At 50.3% G+C, this 22,896-nt stretch overlaps 1 protein-coding gene across 1 annotated transcript in view; it reads right to left on the bottom strand.

Moving 5' to 3' along the window:
- Positions 1-21,952: 21,952 nt before the first annotated feature.
- The window catches only part of LOC118159982 (olfactory receptor 14A16-like), a 25,150-nt gene continuing 24,206 nt past the window's right edge, over positions 21,953-22,896 (bottom strand). The window contains exon 2 of the mRNA XM_035314514.1: positions 21,953-22,896. Coding sequence (XP_035170405.1) covers positions 22,145-22,896 — 752 coding nt within the window. The 3' untranslated portion in view covers positions 21,953-22,144.

The following is a 22,896-nucleotide window of genomic DNA, read 5'->3' as shown; positions in this document are numbered from 1 at the left end:
CATCTCATCTCATCTCATCTCATCTCATCTCATCTCATCTCATCTCAATACACCTAACCTCACATCATCTCACCACAACCTGTGTCATTTCATTTCATCTCTTCTCACCTCCACTCACCTCATCTAATTTCACATTATATCATCTCACTTCACCTCCTCTCAGCTCACGTCATCTCATCTCTTTTCATCTCACCTCACATTACCTTAGCTCACCTCAGGTTACCTCACCTCATCTCACCTTACCTAACATCACCTCACCTGTAATCACGTCACCTCATGTAAGTTCAGCTCATCTCAACTCACCTCACTCTAACTCACCTTACCTTAGCTAACTTCTACTCATCTCACCTTACCTAATATTACCTCACCTCTAATCACCTCACCTCACATAACCTCACCTCAGCTCAACTCACCTCACCTTACCTAACATCACCTCATCTCACCTCAACCTAACTTAACTGCAGTTTAACCCAATTCACCTCGCCTCAACTCCCCTCACCTTAAGTAAACTCATGGCACCTCACCTCTTCTAATGTCACCTCACATCGCCTTACCTTACCTCACTTCTCCTCACCTAACCTCATCTCATAACCTGACAACACCTGATGTCACCTCACCACAGATCAACACACTTCACCTCCACTCCTATTCCCTCCCCACCTCTTTGCTCCTCTCCTCTCCACTTAACACACCTCATGTTATCTCATCTTATCTCATGTCATGTCACCTCAACACAGCTCATATTATTTCATCTCTTCTCACCTCACCTCATCTCACCTCATCTCACCTTGCATAATAACACCTCCCCTCACCTAAACTCACCTCACAGCAGTTCAACCCACACCACTTTACATCACCTCACCTCATCTCACCTCACCTCCCCACACATCACCTCACTTTAACTAATCTACTAACTACTGGAGCTGCATGTTTGAATTAGTATCCATTCGTACTGAAGTGGTTGGCTTCAATGGCACACTCACTTTAGGATGCCTCAGGAAAACTGAGAACTCAGTAATTCTCTTTCAAACAGAAATGCCTACCCAATTTCCTGCTTTTGGGAGGGCTATTATCCCCTCCTTAGAATCACAGAATCACGGAATGGTTGAGGTTGGAAGGGCCCTCCAGAGATCATCTAGTCCAACCCCCCACCCTGCTCAAGCAGGGTCACCTAGAGCATGTTACACAGGATAGCATACATACAGGTTTTGAATATCCCCAAAGAAGGAAACTCCACAACCTCTCTGGGCAGTCTGTTCCTGTGCTCTGTCACCCGAAATGTAAAGAAGTTCTTCCTCATACGGAGATTAAACCTCCCATGCTTTGATTTATACCCATTACCCCTCGTCCTATAACTGGCCAAAACCCAGAATAGTTTGGCCCCATCCAGTTTACATTGTCCCCTCAGGTATTATTGGGGTTGATAAGATCCCACAGACGGCCATCACAGATGGCCCAGTACAGACCCCTGAAGGTCGCTACAGGCTATGCCAGTGACCGCGGCCGGGTAGACCTGGTGGCCGCAGGAGGAGATGGGGAAACCTGGTGGCTGCCGTCCACAACAGGTACACTTGAGAGAGGGAGTTAGGAGAATCTTATCAAGTAGAGATAGAGTGATGACAGCATTAAACTAGGATGCTACCTAGTGACATTGCTAACTATGGTGCATTGTGCAAATTAACTAAAGCAAGAAGCTTTGGGCCCCTTACCAAGGTCAGTCTCTTAATAAGAGTGTGAGCCTATCTTAAGGAACTGGCAGAAACTGTCCTGCAGATGGACAAGAGCCAAGGAGCAACTGAGTCTGTGCAGAGACAAGAGGTCAACTAGCGGTGACGAGGAAGAGTCATCAACCTTCATCCCCATGACCCCCGATGACTACCACCAGGAGACGTGCAAGCACAGATGGGGGGAGCTTATGGAAATGACTTCTTGAATTAATTTTAATATGAAGCGGGGACAGGTCATGCATATGTATAGGCGCATTGTGAAACTTCATGCAAATGTAACTCTTTACTGCACATAACCAAGGCAAATTGCCGTGTCAGGTGCGCACGGCTTTGGTGGGACTACCCCCTGTGCTGCCCAGTGCTGAATAAACATAACTACTTTACAATCTTACTGATTCTGGAGTCCGTTTTCCACAAGTCACACTTGGCGTCCGTGGCACCCTGAGGAGGGGAAGACCTGCCAGCCAGGACCAAACACCATCAATCTGCCTTTCTTTGCCTTTCATACAGGCTGTTCCGGGCCTTTTCACACCTTTTCGATGCTTTTTCCAGGTCCATCAGCAGGCCCAAGTCTGCTCACCCCAAGTCCTCTGCTTTGCCTTGGCCCCCTTTCTCAGCATCCTCAACTCTACCTTCTCACCTCTTTCAAATCCCTGAGCACTTCATGTAGAGTTCTAAGTATGAGGTCCTGCAGGTCACTTCACCTCACTGGCTCCTCAGTCACCCACTTTAAACTTTTAAGAAAATGAGAAACTTGTTAAATATGGACAAGAAAAACACAAAGAAATAAAAACACCAACACTTCTGATTAAAACTTCGAGAATTATTTGGTATTCATTAGTGGTGAAGTTTACAGAAGTTGCCAGAAATATATTTTTTTCTGGGAGTGAATCTGTCAAATATTTTTAAATCTAACTATCACTGACAAAGCTTTGAATCCAAAGAAATAGATACTGAGTGGTGTCCCAGTGGGCAGGAGGGCACCCATGTGTCACAGTGGAGCTGTGACAGTCTGGTCAGGATAAATGGCCAGGGGTGTGGGCAGGCCCCACTCGGGATGGAAGCCCCTGGCAGCAGGCAGCAGAGGGCAGAGCAGGGCAGACATTGAGGTGAGCGCACGATGGAGCAGGGGCTGAAATGCATTGCGATCCTGAGTGGTCCAAAAAATCATGTGTGGAGGAGATGCTTGTGTGCTCCCCTGAGATGCCTGGGTGCCTCAGGAGATGTTTTCTTGCTCCATGGAGGTTCTTGGCTATCCCAAGAACAATGTGGGTGCACCCCAGGTTTCTTAGCTGCCCTGGGAACATAATTGGGCTCTCTAGGATGACGCTCCTCTTCCCCAGGGGACACTTAGATTCCCCTGGAGGTGCTTGGGTACTGCAGAGAGATGTTTGTGTCCTCAAGGGCTATGCCTAAGTGTTCCAAGTGTGTTGTTCAGTGCCTTAGGGATGTGCTTGGGTGCCCCTGTGAGAGGTCTGTGTGTGTCTGGGGGTACTTGTGACCCAGAGGCAAATGACTGTGGTCCAGAACGATGTTCTTGGGTACCCAAGGTGGTGCTTGGGTACCATGGGAAAATGCTTCCCCAGGGAGATGCTTGTGTACCCAGGGAGATGTTGGCTGACCCAGGCCTATGGATGTTTTCTCCAGAGAGGTGCTTCATTGCTTGCGGGGAGATTCCTGAGTGCCCAAAAGACATTCATGGGTGACGTGCAGATGCTTGGGCACCCATGGGTGATGCTACATTTCCCCAGACAGGTGCATGGCTCTTCCAAAGAGATGCTTGGCTTCTTTCTTTAGGTCTGTGGGTGGTTCAAAGTAATGTTTGTATGCCTTTGGGCAATGTTGTAGTGCATCAGGAGGTGAATGGTTTAGACAGTGAAAAGTCTGTGCTCCAGTGAGGTGCATGAGAGCTGTGGGGAGGTGCATGTGTCCTCCAAGAGGAAGCTTGGGTTCCTTGATGAGAATGTTTGTTGCCTCAGGGATAGAGCTGTGTTCCTGGGAGTTTCTTTGGAGCTCTAGGGAAAGGCTTGGGTGTTCTAGGGAGATTCTAGGGTTTCTTGGGGAAATCCTTGGCTTGTCCCAAACAATGTTGGAGTTCCCAGGGGCCATTCATTGATGCCCCAGGGAGGTGCTTTGGTGTCCAGTAAGATGCTTGATTTCTCCCAGAGCATGCTTTTGTTCCCTTGGGAGATGCTCGCTTTCCTCAGAAAGATGCTTTGATGGTGAGTGTGATGCTTGGCTACTGGAGTGAGATTCTTGTGTTCCCCATGGACATTGCTTGTGTGTCCCAGGGAGATGCTTGGGTTGCCCATGAAGATTTTGGCATTTCCTGAGAGGTGTACTCAATGGGTAATCAGTGATGATGCTGGAGTGACTCAGGAAGATGTCTGGGTTCTCTGGGGTGAAGATTGGTTCCTCAGAAATATCCCTGGGTGCCTGTGGATATGCTTTGCTTCGCCTACAGAATGCTTGGGTCCTTAAAAGGTTCATGCTTGTGTGTGCTGCAATGATGCTTCGGTGCTCCAGGGAGGTCAAAATGTTTCCATTGGAGCTCAAAAGCAAGTCCCTTAGGGAGAAACTGTGTCACTCCAGGGAGAGGCTTGAGTGCTGTGCAGAGATGCTTGATTCCTCCAGAAGGATACTTATGTTCCCTAGGGAGATGCTTGTTTTCCCAAGAGAGATGCTTTGATCAAAAGTGTGATTTTTGACTACTGAAATGAGATGCTTTTGTTCCCCAAGGATACAAGGGAGATGCCTGTGTTACCCTGGAAGATCTCTGTGTTCCCTGAAAGAAGTACTCAATGGGTACTCAGTGGAGATGCTGGGGTGACTCAGGAAGATGCTTGGAATCTCAAAGGATCTCCTTGGTTGCCTCAGGAAGATTCCACGGTGCTCCAGGGTGGTTCTTGGATAACCTGGTAAGAGCCAAATGTGCCCAGGGAAATCCTTGTCTCCTCCAAGGTTCTGCAGGGGTGATGCAGGGAGCATGCCCCATAGACATGTTTTGGAGCTCCAATGGAATGCTTGGCTACCTGGGAATGATGTTTGAGAGATCCTTTGGTGGTTCAGAAAGATGCTGTGGCTCCCAGGAGATATTTGAGGGTGCCCCAGAGAGGTGCACCCAATATCCTCCCTGGACAAACCGTAGGGAAATGTCTGAGATCATCAGGACATTCTTGGTTTTCCTGGGGATATGCTTAGGTGCCCAAAGAGGTGCTTGTGTTTTCACCGGATGTGCTTGTGTGCTCCAGGGCAGGAGCCTGGTTCTTAAAGACTTCAGGGAGATACTTGTGTGTCCAGGGAGACAGTCAGGTGCTGCAATAAGCTGCTTGGGTTCTCCAGGGTGGTACATTTTTTTTTTTTTTTTTTTTTTTTTTTTTCCCTGGAGGTGGTGGGGTGCCCTGGACTAATATTGTGTTGCTCCAGTGAGGTCATTGGTTCCTCAGTAAAGCTGCTTGCATTCTCTGGGGAAATGCTTGAGGTATTTGGGTGCTTGAAGGATATACTTTGGTGCCCTGGAGGGATGCTTGAGTGTTCTTGGTAGGTTCTTGAATTTCTGAACAACTCTTTAGTAGTCTGGGAGAATTTTGCAGTGCATCTGGAGTTAGATGATTGAGTGCTAATAGGATATGCGTGGGTCCACCAGAAAAATGCTGGTGTCCCCTGAGAGAGGCCTGGGTGCCCTGTGGACATACTTGAATGACCTAAGGAGGGTCTTGTGTACCCCATAGAAGCTCTTGGGCTCCAAGGAAGGTGCTTACCATCTCCAATGAGATGTTTGTGTGCCCCAGGTGGTGTTTTGGAGCCCTGGGGAGATCCTTGGGTTCATATGTAGGAGTGGGGTGGGAAGATTCTTGGGTGCTCCAGTGAGCTGGTTGGGTGTTCCAGGAAGGTGCTTCTGTGCTTCAGGGAGCTGCTTTGGTGACTGAGGGAGAATCTTGTGTGACTAGGAGGTATCTTTGTGCGCCAGGGAGGCTTTTCTTGTACCCCAGTGATATACTTACAGAATCATAGAATGGCCTGGGTTGGAAGGGAACTCAAGGATCATCTAAATCCAACACCCCTGCCATAGGCAGGGGCACAGCCCACTAGATCAGGTTGCTCAGGGCCTCATCTTACCTCATTTTGAAGTCATATAACCTGGTCATTTAACTTGGCCTTATGTGCTCTGGGGAGAAGTAGCTTGTATGCTCTGGGAGTATCCTGGGGCTCTCTAGGAAGCTGCTCCATTCCCAGGGGTCACTTGAATGCCCAAGGAGGTGCCTGGGTACTGCAGAGAGCAGTTTGTGTCCTACAGGAAGGTGATGGAGTGCTCCAATTGTGTTCTTGATTGCCTTAGGGAGGTGCTTGGGTGTCCCTGTGAGATGTTTGAGTGCTCCTGGGAGGATACTGTGACCCAGAGCCAGGTGCTGGCAGCCGCTAGGGAGGTGCCTAGGTGCCACTTGTGGTGCTGGTATGCCATGGGAAAATGCTTGCATACCCCAAGAAGTTCCTTGTGTCCTCCAGGAAGGTTCTTGGATTCCCCAGGGAGATGCTTGTGCACCCAGGGAACACTCACTGGAGCATCAAAACATCTCCCCAGGGCACCCAAATAGCTCCCAACATACTCTGATGTCTCCCCAGAACTCCTGAGCAAGTTCTTAGAGCATCTGAGCATCTCTCCAGGGCACTGAAACAGTCAAACGTTTCCCAAGAACATCCAAGCACCTCGTAGGAATACCCAAGCTTCTCCCCAGGAAAACAAGCCTCTCCTTGGAGCAATCCAGCATCATCCCCAAAAACCCTAGCATGTCCTAAGTCACCCAAGCATCTCTGTGCAAGGGCACCCAAATATCTCCCTGGAACACTCAAGCCTCTCCTTTTAATTACCCAAATATCTACCTAGGGAAGCCAAGTACCTACATGGAGATATCAATCAATACCCATGTGGCACTCATGTAATTCCGTGGTCACGCAAGCATCTTGCTGGACATTCAAGGATCTCCTCACAGCAAACAGGCATCAATCCAGAGCATCTCTACACTTTCCTAAAGCCCCAAGGCTCCTCCCTTGGGCATTAAAAAATGTGTCCTTGTGGCAAACAAGCAGTATCTTGGAGCCCAAATTAATCCACTCAAGCTACCCAAACACCTCCCTGAAAAACCCAAGCACCTTCCTGCAGTACCCAGGGGACCATACCATCTGTCTGGAGGACCAACAGTCCTCCCCACAGCACTCAGGCATCTCACTGCAGCACAGAAACATCTCCCCAGGGAACCCAAGCATCTCCTCAGACACTCAGACATCTCCTCAGGACAGCTTAGTGTCTGGCTGAGTCACCAAGCATCTCCCTGGAACAAGCAAGGTCCTCCTTGGAGAAACCAAGCACGGCCTTGGGGCACACAAGCACCTCCCTGGATTAGTCCTGCAGAGCCTTGGGGGAGACAAGAATCTCCCTGGGTCTTCAGAGCACTCAAGCGCTCGAGGAGTGTTGATCCACCAGGCAGATGTCTGGGTCCCCTGCAGAGATGCTTGGATGCCTTGTGAAGGTGCTTGTGTGTCTTGGTGATGTGGATTTGGGGCTGAAATGGAATACGTGTGTTCTTTGGAGTCCTCTTTGCTGATATCCTTGTGTTTACCAGACAGATGCTTGCATACCTGGGAGTTGTTCAAGGGTGTCCCAGGGTGTTTCTTGGATCATAAAGTTATAGAATGGCTTTGGGTTAGATGGGACTTTAAAGATCATCTAATTCCAACCATCCTGCCATAGGCAGGGATGCCACCTACTAGTTCAGGTTGGCCAAGGCCCCATCCAGCCTGTCCTTGTACACTTCCAGGGATAGGGCATACACAACTTCTATTGGTAGCCTGTACCAGGGCCTCATTACTCTTAGTGTGAAGACTTTTCCCCAAATATCTAATGGAAATGAATCCTCTGTTAGTTTAAGACTGTGTCCAAGAAGATGCTTGGGTGCTTCAGAATGGTGCTTTTATGCCCTGGGGAGACAATTCAGTGCTCAAAGGAAGAACTTGTGTCCTCTGGTTATGTGCTTGGGTACCCTGGAATGATGCTTTTGTTCCATGCCTTCATACTTGAGTGTGAAGAGAATTACTTACGAGCACCAGGGGAATGGTTAGGATCCTGGGGAGCTGGATGGGTGCTGCACAGAGGTACTTGGGCACTCCAGGGAGATGCTTGTTCGCTCTTCGGAAATGCTTGTGTCATCCAAAGAGATTTTTTAATGCACTCTGGATATGCTTGGGAACTTAAAAGAGGTGTTTGGGTGCCTTGGGGTGATGCCTGGGAAGTGCTCCATGGGTACTCCATGGAAGTGCTTAGCTTCACCAGGGAAGAGCTTCAGTGCCCTGTGGAGATGCTGGAGTGCTCTGGGAGATGCCTGGAAATGCCAGGATACCTGGGTGAGATGCCTGTGGGATCCCAGAAGTTGCCTGAGCGCCCTGCTGAGATGCTTGGGGCTGCAGGAAGCTGTTTGGGTGCTCCAGAAACATGCCTGAACGCTGTGGGGAGATGTTTTGGAGCTCCAGGATGACGCTTCTATGCCCCAGGGAGATGCATGCTTTCTCCAGGGAGGTGCATGGCTGTTGTGTGGAGTGCTTGGGCCTTCCGTAGATGATCTTGGTGATGCTTGGGTATCCTGGGGATCTACCTGGTGCCACAGGGAGAAGTTGGGGTACTCCAGAGAGGTGTTGGCATGCTTTAGAGAGGTGCTTTTTGAGCCATTGAGATGCTGAAAGAACTTGCTTTGGAGCTCTGGGGAGACGTCAGAGTACCTTGGGATGTGCTTTGGATCCCTGGGGAGATGTTTCAATAATGCTGCAGTGGGATGCCTGAGTGCTGTGGGGAGATGCATGGGTCCTGCAGGAAGATGCTTGGGTTCTCAGGGGTGATACTTGGGTTCCTCAGGGAAATATCTGTGTTCTTGGCGATCGCCCCCGGGGAAGACGTGCTCTGCAGCGGAGCGGGGCATCGGGACAGGCAGGGCTTTTTTCCCTGCATCGAGGCCACTCGAGGCAGCCAAGGGAGCCGTCACAACCCAGCAGCCCTCGTGAGGGATGCTGACGAGGCTTAGGCAGAGCCAGCAGTGCCCCCTCCCTGGCCGTTCAAAAGCAGCCCCTCGGGAGCGTGAGCAACCACGACGGGCAAACAGGGCGGGGCACGTCAGAAAGGCGGGGCGCATCAGTTTGCGCGGCAGTTCGCACAGGCAGGGCGAGCAGGGAAGGCAGAGCAATCCCCCGCCCCTAAGAACACCTCAGCCAATGGCTTTCGACCACTACCTAGGCCACTATGGTCCTCACTAGGCAGAGAGCTCGTGCTAGAAAGTCTGTAGCCACCCAGAGTGCCCGCTCAGAAATGCGGCAGTGCAGGTCTCTGGGTGCAGGGAGTGCCAGAGCCTGCTGCTGCCATCTGAGGGAGGCGGAGATACTGTGTGTGTGAGATGCGAGCAGGTGGATGACCTGGTGCGCCTGGAGGCAGAGCTCAAGGAGGAGGTGGAGAGGTTGAGGGCCATCAGGGAGTGAGAGCGGGAGATAGACTGGTGGAGCAACTCCCTGCAAGGCCTGAAGGAGAGGCACCGGGGTGAGACTCCCCTGATGGGGGTGGACCCCCTGCCCGGTCACTGTCGGGCAGAGAGAGGGGACCTAGGAGTTGAGGAGGAGTGGAGACAGGTCCCTGCTCAGCGTTGCAGGAAACTCCCCCCACTGCCTGCCCCACCTTCCCAGGTGCCCTTATGCAACAAGTTTGAGGCCCTGGAGCTCGAGAGAGCGGTGGATGATGGTGTGACAGAAAAGTTAACCAGGAAGCCTAGGGCGAGGAAGTCTGCTCCACACCTCAAGACTGCTCCCACCAAGAAGGAAAGAAGGGTGATCGCTGTGGGCGACTCCCTTCTCAGAGGAACGGAGGGCACTATCTGTCGGCCTGACCCCACCCGTAGGGAAGTCTGCTGCCTCCCTGGGGCCAGGGTCAGGGATGTTGCCAGAAAGCTTCCCAACCTGGTTTGCCCCTCTGATTACTACCCGCTACTGATAGTCCAGGCTGGCAGTGATACCACTGATGAGAGAAGCCTGAAGGCTATCAAACGGGACTTCAGGGGGCTAGGACGGTTAGTGGATGGAGCGGGAATACAGGTGGTGTTTTCGTCCATTCCTACAGTGGCAGGGAATGGTTCAGAGAGGACATGAAAAGCCCACCTGATAAACACGTGGCTCAGAGGCTGGTGCCAACACAGAAGTTTTGGGTTCTTTGACCACGGGGCGCTCTACTCGGCACCAGGCCTGATGGCCGCAGATGGGTCCCAACTGTCCACAAGGGGAAAACGGATCCTGGCCCAGGAGCTGGCAGGCCTCATTGAGAGGGCTTTAAACTAGGTAAGAAGGGGGGCGGGGATGAAACAAAGCATGTTGGAGGTGTGCCAGGGGGAACAGTGGCAAGGCTGGGGGAGAAGGCTAAGGCCCAGCTGAAGTGCATTTACACTAATGCACGCAGCATGGGCAACAAGCAGGAGGAGCTAGAAGCCATTGTACCCTGAGCTGGTGGAAGGGGATGGGGAGCAGAATGTGGCCCCCACAATCCATGAGGAAATGGTTGGCGACCTGCTACAGCATTTGGATGTACACAAGTCGATGGGGCCAGATGGGATCCACCCGAGGGTACTGAGAGAACTGGTGGAGGAGCTGGCCGAGCCTCTTTCCATCATTTATCAGCAGTCCTGGCTATCGGGGGAGGTCCCACTTGACGGGCGGCTAGCAAACATGACGCCCATCTACAAGAAGAGCCGGAGGGTAGACCCAGGGAACTATAGGCCTGTTAGTTTAACATCAGTGCCAGGGAAGCTCATGGAGCAGATTATCTTGGGTGTCATCATGCGGCAGTTGCAGGGCAAGCAGGCGATCAGGCCTAGTCAGCATGGGTTTATGAAGGGCCGGTCCTGCTTGATGAACCTGATCTCCTTTTATGACAAGGTGACACGCTTAGTGGATGAGGGAAAGGCTGTGGACGTGGTCTACCTTGACTTCAGTAAGGCATTTGACACCGTTCCCCACAGCATTCTCCTCAGGAAACTGGCTGCTCTTGGCTTGGACTGGCGTACACTTCTTGGGTTAAGAGCTAGCTGGATGGCCGGGCCCAGAGAGTTGTGGTGAATGGAGTCAAATCCAGTTGGAGGCCAGTCACTAGTGGAGTCCCCCAGGGCTCGGTACTGGGAACACTTTAACATCTTCATTGATGATCTGGACGAGGGGATCGAGTGCACCCTCAACAAGTTTGCAGATGACACCAAGTTAGGTGCATGTGTCAATCTGCTCGAGGGTAGGAAGGCTCTGCAGGAGGATCTGGATAGGCTGGACCGATGGGCCGAGGCTAACGGTATGAAGTTCAACAAGGCCAAGTGCCGGGTCCTGCACCTGGGGCGCAATAACCCCAAGCAGCGCTACAGGCTGGGAGATGCATGGTTAGAAAGCTGCCTGGCAGAGAAGGACCTGGGAGTATTGGTTGACAGTTGGCTGAATATGAGCCAGCAGTGTGCTCAGGCAGCCAAGAAGGCCTGCAGCATCCTGGCTTACATAAGAAACAGCATGGCCAGCAGGTCCAGGGAAGTGATTGTCCCCCTGTACTCGGCTCTGGTGAGGCCGCACCTCGAGTACTGTGTTCAGTTCTGGGCCCCTCGCTACAAGAAGGACATGGAGGTGCTCAAGCGAGTCCAGAGAAGGGCTACGAAGCTGGTGAAGGGTCTGGAGAACAAGTCTTACGAGGAGCGGCTGAGGGAGCTGGGACTGTTTAGCCTGGAGAAGAGGAGGCTCAGGGGTGACCTTATAGCACTCTACAGGTACCTGAAAGGAGGCTGTAGCGAGGTGGCGGTTGGTCTATTCTCCCACGTGCCTAGTGACAGGATGAGGGGGAATGGGCTTAAGTTGCGCCAGGGGAGTTTTAGGTTGGATGTTAGGAAGAAATTCTTTCCTGAACGGGTTGTTAGTCACTGGAATAGGCTGCCCAGGGAAGTGGCTGAGTCACCATCCCTGGAGGTCTTTAAAAGACATTTAGATGTAGAGCTTAGGGATATGGTTTAGTGGAAGATTTGTTAGCATTAGGTCAGAGGTTGGACTTGGTGATTTTGGAGATCTCTTCCAACCTAGACTATTCTGTGATTCTGTGATTCTGTGATGTGGAATGTTCATTTCCCCTGAAAAGAGGAAAAAACTTTGTGAGCTCAGGGTGATGTTGGGATCTCCTGAAAGGTGATGGAATGCTCTTGGATGATATCTTAGAGGTAGAAGGTAGTGCATAGGTGTCCTGAGGAGGTGTGCATCCACTCAAACGCAATGTCTTTGTGCCCCGGTGAAAAGCTCAGGTGATTTAAGGAGGTGCTTGCATGCCCTGGGGAGATGCTTGAGTGCCATGGAGAGTGCTCCAGGAACATGTTTGTATTCCCAGGGGACATGGTTGCTTTCCCCAGGGATGTGCTTGGCTTCTCCAGGGAGGTGCCTGAATGCTCCTTGGAAAAGATCCTGTGCTTTGGGGAGGTGCTTGGGTCCTACTAGTAAGAAAGACTGGTGGTCTGGGGAGATGCTTGGGTGCTCCAGGGAGATGCCTGTGTGCTCCAGGGAGAAGCCTGGGTTCCCTCAGGACATGCTTGTGTGCCTAAGGGAGATGGTGTGAATGAGGGCAATGCTTTGTTAGCCAAGGAGGATATTGGGTGCACCTCTCTGGGGCACCCTCAAATATCTCCTGGGAGCCACAGCATCTTTCTGAACCACCAAAGGATCTCCCAAGCATCATTCCCAGGAAGTCAAGCATTCCATTGGAGCTCCAAAACATGTCCATGGGGCATGCTCCCTGCATCACCCCTGCAGAACCTTGGAGGAGACAAGGATTTCCCTGGGCACATTTGGCTCTTACCAGGTTATCCAAGAACCACCCTGGAGCACCGTGGAATCTTCCTGAGGCAACCAAGGAGATCCTTTGAGATTCCAAGCATCTTCCTGAGTCACCCCAGCATCTCCATTGTGTACCTACTGAGTACGTCTTTCAGGGAATACAAAGACCTTCCAGGGTAACCCAGGCATCTTTTTGGTATACCCAAGCACCTCCCTTGGACACACAATTATGTCCCTGGGAAACACACTGAGACATTGCCCAAAGGCATACAAGCATTACTTTGAAGAACCCAGGCACCTAAATAGAGAACACAAGAACCTTCATGGAAGATCTGCACAACAATCGCATAACCCATGGGTGCCCAAGCATCTGCATAGGTCACCCAAGAACATCTTTCAAGCACCCAAGAATCTCCCTCCAGCAATGAAGCACCTCTCTGGAGAAACCGTACATCGTCCTGGGTCAGCCAAACATCTCCCTGTTTACAGAAGCATCTCCCTGAGGAAACCAGGCACCATCCAGGAAGGCCCAAGAAGTTCCTTGGGGTATGTAAGCATTTTCCCATGACACACAGGCACCTCCAAGGGCAACCAAGCATCTCCCTGGGACCACAATCACCTACTTGTGTGTCACAATTTCATCCAGAGTCACCCAGGCATCTCACAGAGGTAACCAAGCAGCACTCTAAGGGACTCAACAGCACAAGTGGAGCACTCCAGCACCTCCCTGGAGCACACAAGCTGCTCTCTGCAGTACCCAACTGCCTCCTGAGGCTTCCAAGTATCCTCCCAGAGGAGCTGAGCATCTTCCTAGAGAGCCCAAGAATATTCCCAGGCCAAACAAACTTCTCCCCAGAGCACATAAACATATCCCTGAGGCACACAAACACGTCTCTGAAGAATCCAAATTCTCCCCAGATCACCAAAGCATCTACCTGCAGCACAGAAGCACCTACCTGAAACACCCAAGCACCATATTGGAGTACCCAAGAATGTCCCCACTGCACTCTTACATCTGACTGGAGAACCCAAGCATTTTCCCAGGGCTCCAAAACACCACCTGGGGCACACAAACATCTCACTGGAGATAATAAGCACCTCCCTTGGCACCCAAGAGCTTCTGTGGGGTACACAAGGGACACCCTCAGTCAGTCTTATTTATAACTCATGAAAGGGACCTGAGCAATGTCTGCTTGATAGGCCGAAACTGAATTAGTTATTATCAGAGAATTCTGTACTGTCTTTTATTCCTTGGGCAGGATCCCATGCCCAGAACCAGTAAATGCCCAACAGCAGCTCTCTGAGTGAGTTCCTCCTGCTGGCATTCACAGACACATGCGAGCTGCAGCTCCTGCACTTCGGGCTCTTACTGGGTATCTACCTGGCTGACCTAATGGGCAAGGGCCTCATCCTCAGTGCCGTAGCCTGCGACCACCGCCTCCACACCCCCATGTACTTCTTCCTCCTCAACCTCGCTCTCCTCGACCTGGGATCCATCTCTACCACTCTGCCCAAAGCCATGGCCAATTCCCTTTGGGACACCAGGGCCATCTCCTATGAAGGATGTGCTCAAGTCCCCTTTTTAGCTTTCTTGTTTGGAGCAGAATATTCCCTTCTCACCGTCATGGCCTACGACTGCTACATTGCCATCTGCACTACGGGAGCCTCCTGGGCAGCAGAGCTTGTGCCCAGATGCCAGTAGGTGCCTTGGGCAGTGGCTTTCTCAATACTGTCCTGCACGCAGCCAATACACTTTCCCTGCTCCCCTGACAAGGCAATGCTGTGGACCAGTTCTTCTGTGAAATCCCCCAGATCCTCAAGCTCTCCTGCTCAAATGCCTACCTCAGGGAACTTGGGTTCTTGTGTTTAGTGTTTCTTTACTATTTGGTTGTTCTATTTTCATTGTGGTGTCCTATGTGCAGATCTTCAGGGCTGTGCTGAGGAGGCCCTCTGAGCAGGGCCGGCACAAAGCCTTTTCTATGTGCCTTCCTTACCTGGCCATTATCTCCCTGTTTGTCAGTACTGCAACAGTTGCCTGCCTGAAGCCACTCTCCATGTTTTTGCCATCCCTGGACCTGGTGGTGGCATTTCTCTGCTCGGTGGTGCTTCCAGCAGTGAACCCCCTCATCCACAGCATCAGGAACAAGGAGCTCAAGGATGACCTGAATAAACTCTTTGGTACCTACTTTTTCAGCATTAATAATGGACCCCATATCCTAACAGATCTCCCAAGTTATCTGAAAAAACTGCAAGGACAATTTGTTGTAATTATTATTATTTTATTATTATTATTATTTCCTATATCTTTGATGTTTTGACTGAATGTTATTCTTAAACTCCTGCCTCCTAGATCAGAATATGTATTTATTCTGATCTAATTAACTCATGTACTTATAGAACCAGTCTTTCTGTGTAGATGAAGTCAACAAATAATCCAGCAGAAATTCACTGGTGTCAGCTGCCATCTCTTTGCACCTCCTCTGTAGTTGTGGAACAGCCCCAGCATGCAGGAGGAACTCAGGACCAAGAGCCCAGCTGCCACATGGAGGAGCAGCCCTGGTGGTCCTCGGGGCTGCCCCTCACTGCCCACTGGGCTCTGCCTCTCCACTGCCTTCAGGTCAGGGCTGCTGCTTCCCTGGAGCCATAGCAATGGCCAGCAGCAGGATGTGGCCTTTTCACTGCTTACATCTATGCTGTCCTCTTGTGCCCTTGCATTTCTCTTAGCTGTCAACTTTCCTGTACCTTAGTGACAGTCCTATTGTCTCTACAGAGGCATCTTTGCCACATCTCTTCATGCCTCTTCCAAAGCTGGTATCAGGAATATACCCAAGGAGCTGCTCCCTGGACAGGCCTCTTGCTTTACTGGGCTTCACCAGGAATTAGAGCCACAAAGTGATCAGTGAAGGGCCGAGGGCTGGACTTGGAACTGCCTTCTTGGTTGCACATGGCTGAGCAAACAGTAACTGGCCTTTGACTTACCTGCCTGGGACTCTTCCCCATATTCTGGGTCTGATGGCAAATGGCATCCTGGAGAGGAATCTGGAGCTGCTCTGCGCCTGGGCCAAGCCTCTTGTGCTGGCCTGGGGAGCGGGGCTGGCCCTGCAGGGCACAGGCACTGTGCTGGGGATCTCCCAGGCAAGAGACCAGGGCTCCTGCACTTTCATTGGCCTTGGTTTCTTTCCACCAGGGCCAGCCTCCTCCTTGCTCACCCCAGCCAGCAAATAAGCATCCACCAGCTGTCTTCTAATTCCTTCTCTAAAGGCATAGGTTAGAGAAGAGCAAAAGTAAGTAAAATGCATAAATTGAATGAAGGGGAAGATGGGAGCATTGGAGAGACATGTGGGACCTGCAGGCAAGAGTGGTGTGGCCTGGGAAATTTAGGATCTGGGAAAAATTACCCTGGATCCATAGAAGCCATTCTGGAAAGAAAACTTGTAGGTAGGAACTGCACTTTTCTGGAGGTGCAGAGCTGCTGGGAACATTGTGGAGGGTGCTCTGATGGACTTTTGTGTCCTTTTCTATCATGTCTTAAGCGTCACTTTTCTCAGGAATAGAGTACCCAACAGAGCTGTGACAGATACCCTGAGATCAAAAAAAACATCATAAACATGCCCCTAAGAAGATGACTGATATGGGGAGGTCAGGAGAAACCCTGGACAGGAGAAATGTGAGATTTGGGGGAGGAAATAGGGGCTTATCCAGCAGAAATTAAGGATTTTGTAGAGGTAAGAGGGTTCAGATTATGTTGATGCTGCTGTAACCATGACTTAAAACAGTCATAAGAGGCTATTCCCTGGCTTCCACCAGTAAACCTAATTCCTAAATTTAAATGCTACTCCACACCTTGACAGGAATCCACTGATCTTATGCCTGACCTCAAAATATTCCTTGAAGCCAGAACTCAGCCCATAGCCTCTTTCCCTTACCCTTACGCTCTTGCTTACCTTGATCCCTACCCTTAACACTAGATTGAAATGCTCTATTTAAGCCTACACTTCTTGGAAGAATTAAACTAAATCACACAGCTTGACCATACCCTACCCACAGACCTGATACACCAAGCAGAACACCAAACCCTCCCAATAAATCATTGTTTAATCTGTAACCCAGAAACATAAATTCTAGTCATAAATCCCATGCATGAACACCCAACAGCCAAACCTGTGCATTAACCTCCTCACCTTCATGCCCTCTCCTAACCCTTAATATTAGGCACTTGCCCCTTGGTGCAGACCAAGAACTGTGAGGTTACTGTGCAGTCACATAGTTTTCAAAGAAAAATGTGAGAGGCCATGGATATGATCAGCTTTTGGGCCACAAGGAGGAGATGGGTGGGAATGCTCTGATGAGCTTAGCTCTGCCTCAGGATCCCCTGCAGCAGCAGGAGGAATATGACTGTGGCAGTGACTGTGAGGTCACTTCTGTCTCTGCAGTTGATAGGCCATCAGAAGAAACTTGTCATGGAAAGGGACTGTGAGGTCACTTCTGTCTGAACTACCTGACAGCTCACCCTTGACTTAGACCTGGGATCTGTACTTTTGGGCTGACATCTGCCAGTGGCCCTGGAAGGCCAGCAGAAGGCACCTGGTTGGCATGCTAACTGGGGGATCCCCTCTGCCTGCATACCGAGGAGGACCTAGACAGAAAGAAGGCCCCAGTCTGGGTTGTCGTGTCCCTTCTGCTTGAGTACATGACTGGACAGCGAGAGGCACAAGGCTTGGGTGTGTCTAGCCAAGAAGGTGCAAGGCCATCAGCAGGCCCATGGCTTGGGAGATGCTGGTAAGGTGACTTCTGGCTGGCTGGCTGACAGGCTGCAAGGAGTCTGATGGGTTGGGATGCCTACTTTATGAGTGGTTTCCACACTGATGGGGCTTTCCATGGTAGTACGAAAGAACGGGAGAGAAAAACCTTCCACAAAGTGCACCTTGGAAGGTTGGTACTGGCCACGAGGAGGAAGAAATGTCTCTCAAATGTTAGTGCTGTTAGTGCTGTACTGGTCACCCAAAGAGTGTCTGTGATCAGACCCTGGCTTTGAATTTCAAGGAGCAGCTGGTGAGGGTTGACAAGACATGGGTGAAATGATGGAAATGCCGGGATGAGAGCAAGGCAGTGAACAGAGATGGGTGTCTGCAGACTTCAAGGAAATAGGAAAAAGTGTAGGACAGCATAGGAAAGACTGCAGAGGAGAAGAGGGTGCTGTCAAGAAGGGAAGGCCCCAACCGCTCTGAGGTTTTTGTCCCATTGGCTAGAGCTTATGAGGAGATGAGATGTAGTCATTGCAATGGGACCTCCTTGCTTCCTTGCAACCCTGTGCAGAGGCTGGGAGGTGTCATACCACTGTTCTTCTCATGGCATCACACTGCCCACCACATCCCACAGACCCCAGGAAGAGCTTTGAGCCAGACATGGGGCACAGGATCTCCCCTCCAGTGGCTGGGGTCAGCCCTTGGCCGTTCTGCTTCATCAAAATATTTCTCATCACAGTGCCTTTGCCTGTCTGTAACCATGGCCTCCAATTATTGGCCCTAACAAGTCCCTGGGGAAGCTTTGTTACTTATGGCCCTCAGTGGGGCCCATTAATACTCCAGGACACTTCAGCTTTTCCTTCTGACTTTACTTTCTGAAGCAATTGTATCATTCTTTTCTCAGTACCCGAGCGTCATACCCTCAGCACCAAAATACACCATGGAACTCATTAAAATGAAGAAACTCCTAACACCGCTTACATAGTTTTCTTCAAGTCTTCAAGACTTGTAGAGCTAATTGAGGAGCTTTCATGGTGTAGTTAAGGAGGAAGATTTCAAAAAGCACCTAATAAAAATCTTTTCTCATCTTAAAGGATGCATTTAGTTGAATTTCGGTTTGGAGTTCACTAATTGATATTGATCTAGGGTGTCTCCTTTGGAGACCTGCATAGCGAGGAAAAGCAGACTTTTGAGGTCTGACACTGCATGGACAGTGTTGCTCCTCACCACCCCAGCCCTGACATTTCTTTCATTGGACCCCTGGTGCCTGCATCACTTTTACTTACACCAGATTTCTGCACTGAAGTCTGCCGCTGGATGTTACAGCTCCTTTGCACCAGCTCTCTCCTGCTTTCCTTAGAGACCTGGCTGTACACAGGTGCAGAAGGGTTTTTCCTATTTCCAACCAAAGAACATGAAAACATGCTGCAATTATACAAACAAACAAACAAACAAACAAAAAAAACAAGCTTATCATGTATGCCTCCTGTGAAGTTTACCTTCACAAAAGAATGACTGTAGAAATACTTTATACTGATATATAGGAAATTAAAAATGATAGTGTTAGTATTAACCCATGTCATATGAATTCAATGATAAATGATGAGGATCTTGGTAAGGAAGCAATTAGACAGACTGCTGATAGATGGGCAAGCTGGGCTGCTTCTACCTCAAAGCTCAAAGCAGCAACTGCATCGGTGACAGTGGTGTCAATGATCAGAGAGTAAGGGGAGGGCAAACCAGGAGATCCTCCAGGAGGATGTGCATAGGTCCAGACAGCCAGCTGGAAAGGGGAGATTCAGCAGGGTTTGTTTAATCAATGGAAAATGAAGGGGTACACCATGATAGGCAAAGCGATGACAGTGCTGGTACAGGTGAACACCAGTATTTCTTCTCCTGTGATGAAAATACATCCTGAAAATTCACATTTCTTCATAATAAAATCTACACTGTGTGACATTTTATGGAAGGGATTGAATCATTTGAAGTGATGAGTAGTTGCTTTATTACTTAAGTACTGACAAAATACTTGGTAGTCAGGCAGAGCTTTGCTGTCTGACCATAGGCAACCAAGGAAATCATCCATAGGCCCCGTTGTGTTTGAGGCACTTCCCTGGACTGGCAGCTATCAGAAAGGACCTGTGGGAGACCAGAGCCCGTTGGGGGATCAGCTGGAGCAAGGTCAAATTCCAGCTGGTCAAAATCCACTGCCAGCACCTTCTTCAATGGGTTCCTGGGATTGAACTAAAGTTGAAATGGCCATTGGGATCCTGTGATACTCTCTTTTGTTCTTAGCACACACCTGAATATCCATTTACCTTCCTTGGTCATCTGTGGCAAACAAGCTGGAAGACTCATAAGCAGAATTCTTCAAATGACTGAGCCCATCGGCTCGTTCCACTTTGGGAAATCGTCCCCTTCCAACTAGGAATATGAAAGTGAAAAACATGAAATGTCCCATCAGGTCAATACACAGAGTAAGGGAAAGTCATACGTATTTGTCAGAAGACAAAAAGCATTGCATTGTGCCTCAAAGGAGACCTAACCCTGTTCATCCATGAGACAAAGCAAATGTTCTAAAAATAGTGAAAAATGTTCAGTTGTTGCCTAACATGAAGAAGGATGTTGAGCACTGGTGAAGGAAGTATCATTTTGTGCCATCAAAATTGGTAATTACAGAAGCACTGTGACACCTAAGGGTAACGTGTCCCACCCATGGCTCTGTCATTCCACAGGGCAGGGGGGAGGGAGCTGGCAGGCCAGCGACATATTTGGATGTGGAAGGTGGGGCCCAGCAGAGACAAGGAGTCAAAGCAGTTGGGTGGGGGAGGCCAGGAAAAGCAGCCCAAGGGGGGATGCTGCTTGTGAGGATATGTTTGTGCCAGCAACCTGAATGGGCAGCAGCTGTGCACAGGTGAGGGGAGGCCAGGAAGCGCATGCCAAGAGCGCTCCTGCCAGCAGAGACAAGGCTGGGGCCAAGGGCAAGGGGAGAGGCAGGCCCAGGGCAGGGGTCTGCAAGGGCCATGCTGAGCTCCCTGCCCCTGCAGCTGCTGCACTGGCCCTCAGCAGATGTGCTGGCCGGCACGCACTGGGAGGTCTTGGAGTGCATCAGAGAGCAGCAAGGAGGGCGCTGGAGAGGGCCAGGGTGAGGCAGGTGGCAGAGCCCCTTGCAGGGGCTGGTTGGGGGTCCCCTCTGCTGCAGCCACTGCATGCAGCGTGGCAGGAGGAGGGCCGGCAGGGCTCATGGCTGCCTGGCTGCAGGAGGGGCCCTGAGCTGGGGGACAGAGCTTTTCCTGCTCTGGAGGCCCTGCAGCTCCTGCTTTGCCCCACACCCTGTGGCTTTGCCCTCTCCCTGCACACCACAGGGCAGAGTCTGGGCCTGAGCTCTTCCTCATGTCACTGCAGGTCCTGGCAGGCTGTGTTGAGGTGCCCCTCAGCCTTCCCTCCTGTGCTGCCAAGGCACACGGCTGCCTTATTCCCAGCTCACTGCCCATCAAGAATGTCTGACAGGGCTTCTTCCCAAGCTGGCCTTGCCCAGGGTCATTTTCTGCAGGGGCAGAAAAATGGCCCTTGTCCTGGTGGCTTTTCATGGCCTTCCTCTCAGTACATTTTCTTCTCATCCTTGATTTTTTTTTTTTTTTTTTTTATTGAATACAGAGATCTAGGATAACTTTGGTATAGACTAATCCAGAGAAAACATTGAGTCTCTCAACCCCATCTATGTCTGTTGCTATGAAGTGGCGATGAGACATGGATTCACTATCAGATCTTTTCCTCTGAAAATCTCAGCAGTGCCCAATGACAGGACAAGACATGGGAATTCCACACAGGAAAACACTTTTACTGTGAGCAATACCAACCACTGGATCATGTTTCCCCAAAAGTGGGTGAGTCCCCATCACTGGAGGTACCCAAAGCCCAACTGGAAATGGACCTGGGCTGCCTGGTTTAGGTGTCTGTGCTTGGCTAGTGGAATGGGCTAGACGGGCTTTGGAGGTCCCTTCCAGTCTCAGTGAATCTGTGACTTTGCAATGCCTGGCAGTGTTTACAAATGCCAGCAATACCTCTGCAACAGCAGTGTTCCCTCCCCATGTGTCCACTCTCCTTCCCCTTTCCTTCAGGATTAGAGTCAGAAGGGACCTCTGGAGGTTTCCAGTGCCAAGATCTGCTCTGAGCAGGGAGAACTTTCACATCAGATCAGGCTGCTTCCTCAATGCTTCCTCCACCTCACTTTTGAAAGCCATACTTCTAGGGGCGCTAGCTGGAAGGCCAGTTCTGATTCAGTGGTGCTACAAGACAACAGTGTGGAAGAGAAGTGTGATCAGCACCAAAACGACCATGTTCTGCTGCTGTCAGTGTTTGTGGGTCCAAGAAAGTGGCAACCCTAACTCAAAGGCTGCAGGGAGGGAGTGCCTGCCAGGGCAGAAAAGGGCAGACCCAAAGGACACCAAGGCTTTTCCACCACGTTGCAGCAGGGATCTTCATCCCACAACCACTGCTGTACCTGAGAAGAATTTATGAGAAATGAGATCCACAGAAACTGACTACCTACTGGTTCCTTTATTTAGTTAGTTACAAAGAGCTTCACAGCACCTCTACATGATGTCTTTGGGTTAGAAGAAAAGGTAGAAGAAGTTAGAGGAAGAAAAATATCTTAATTTTATAAAATAAAATTATAAAAAAAAATATGTAGCATATTAGAATAATATTGAACAGGATGAACAGTTTTTGAACTATATGAACAAAGATGTTTCTGCCTTCTCCAGGTATATTTCAGGGAATTACATGCAGAAGATGCGTTCCTCATTGAAATAATGAATATTGCAATAACATCCTCAGTGCCTCCTTGAGCTCCTTATTCCTCATGCTGTAGATGAGGGGGTTCACTGCTGGAGGCACCACTGAGTACAGAAATGACACTACCAGATTTAGAGCTGGGAAGGAGAGGTAATGGGGCCTCAGGTAGGCAAACATGGCGGTACTGAGATAAAGGGAGACCACAGCCAGGTGAGGGAGGCACGTAGAAAAGGCTTTGTACCGGCCCTGCTCAGAGGGCATCCTCAGCACAGCCCTGAAGATCTGTACGTAGGACACCACAATGAAAACAAAACAAACAACACCTAAACAGGCACTAACCAGAAGAACCCCAACTTCCCTGAGGTAGGCATTTGAGCAGGAGAGCTTGAGAATCTGGGGGATTTCACAGAAGAACTGGTCCACAGCATTGCCTTTGCAGAGGGGTAGTGAAAATGTATTGGCTGTGTGCAGGACAGCAATGAGAAAGCCACTGCCCCAGGCAGCTGCTGCCATCTGAGCACAAGTTCTGCTGCCCAAGAGGCTCCTGTAGTGCAGGGGCCTGCAGATGGCAACATAGCGGTCGTAGGCCATGATGGTGAGGAGGGAATACTCTGCACCAACCAAGAAGAATAAAAAGAAGACTTGTGTTGCACACCCCTGATAGGAGATGGCCCTGGTGTCCCAGAGGGAATTGGCCATGGCTTTGGGGACAGTGGTGGAGATGGATCCCAGGTCAAGGAGAGCGAGGTTGAGGAGGA

This window comes from Oxyura jamaicensis, unplaced genomic scaffold (assembly GCF_011077185.1).
Source record: "Oxyura jamaicensis isolate SHBP4307 breed ruddy duck unplaced genomic scaffold, BPBGC_Ojam_1.0 oxyUn_random_OJ72840, whole genome shotgun sequence".
NCBI classification, from domain to species: Eukaryota; Metazoa; Chordata; class Aves; order Anseriformes; family Anatidae; genus Oxyura; species Oxyura jamaicensis.
Note: the sequence above shows the minus strand (reverse complement) of the source record. Positions and strands in the feature narration are given on the sequence as shown.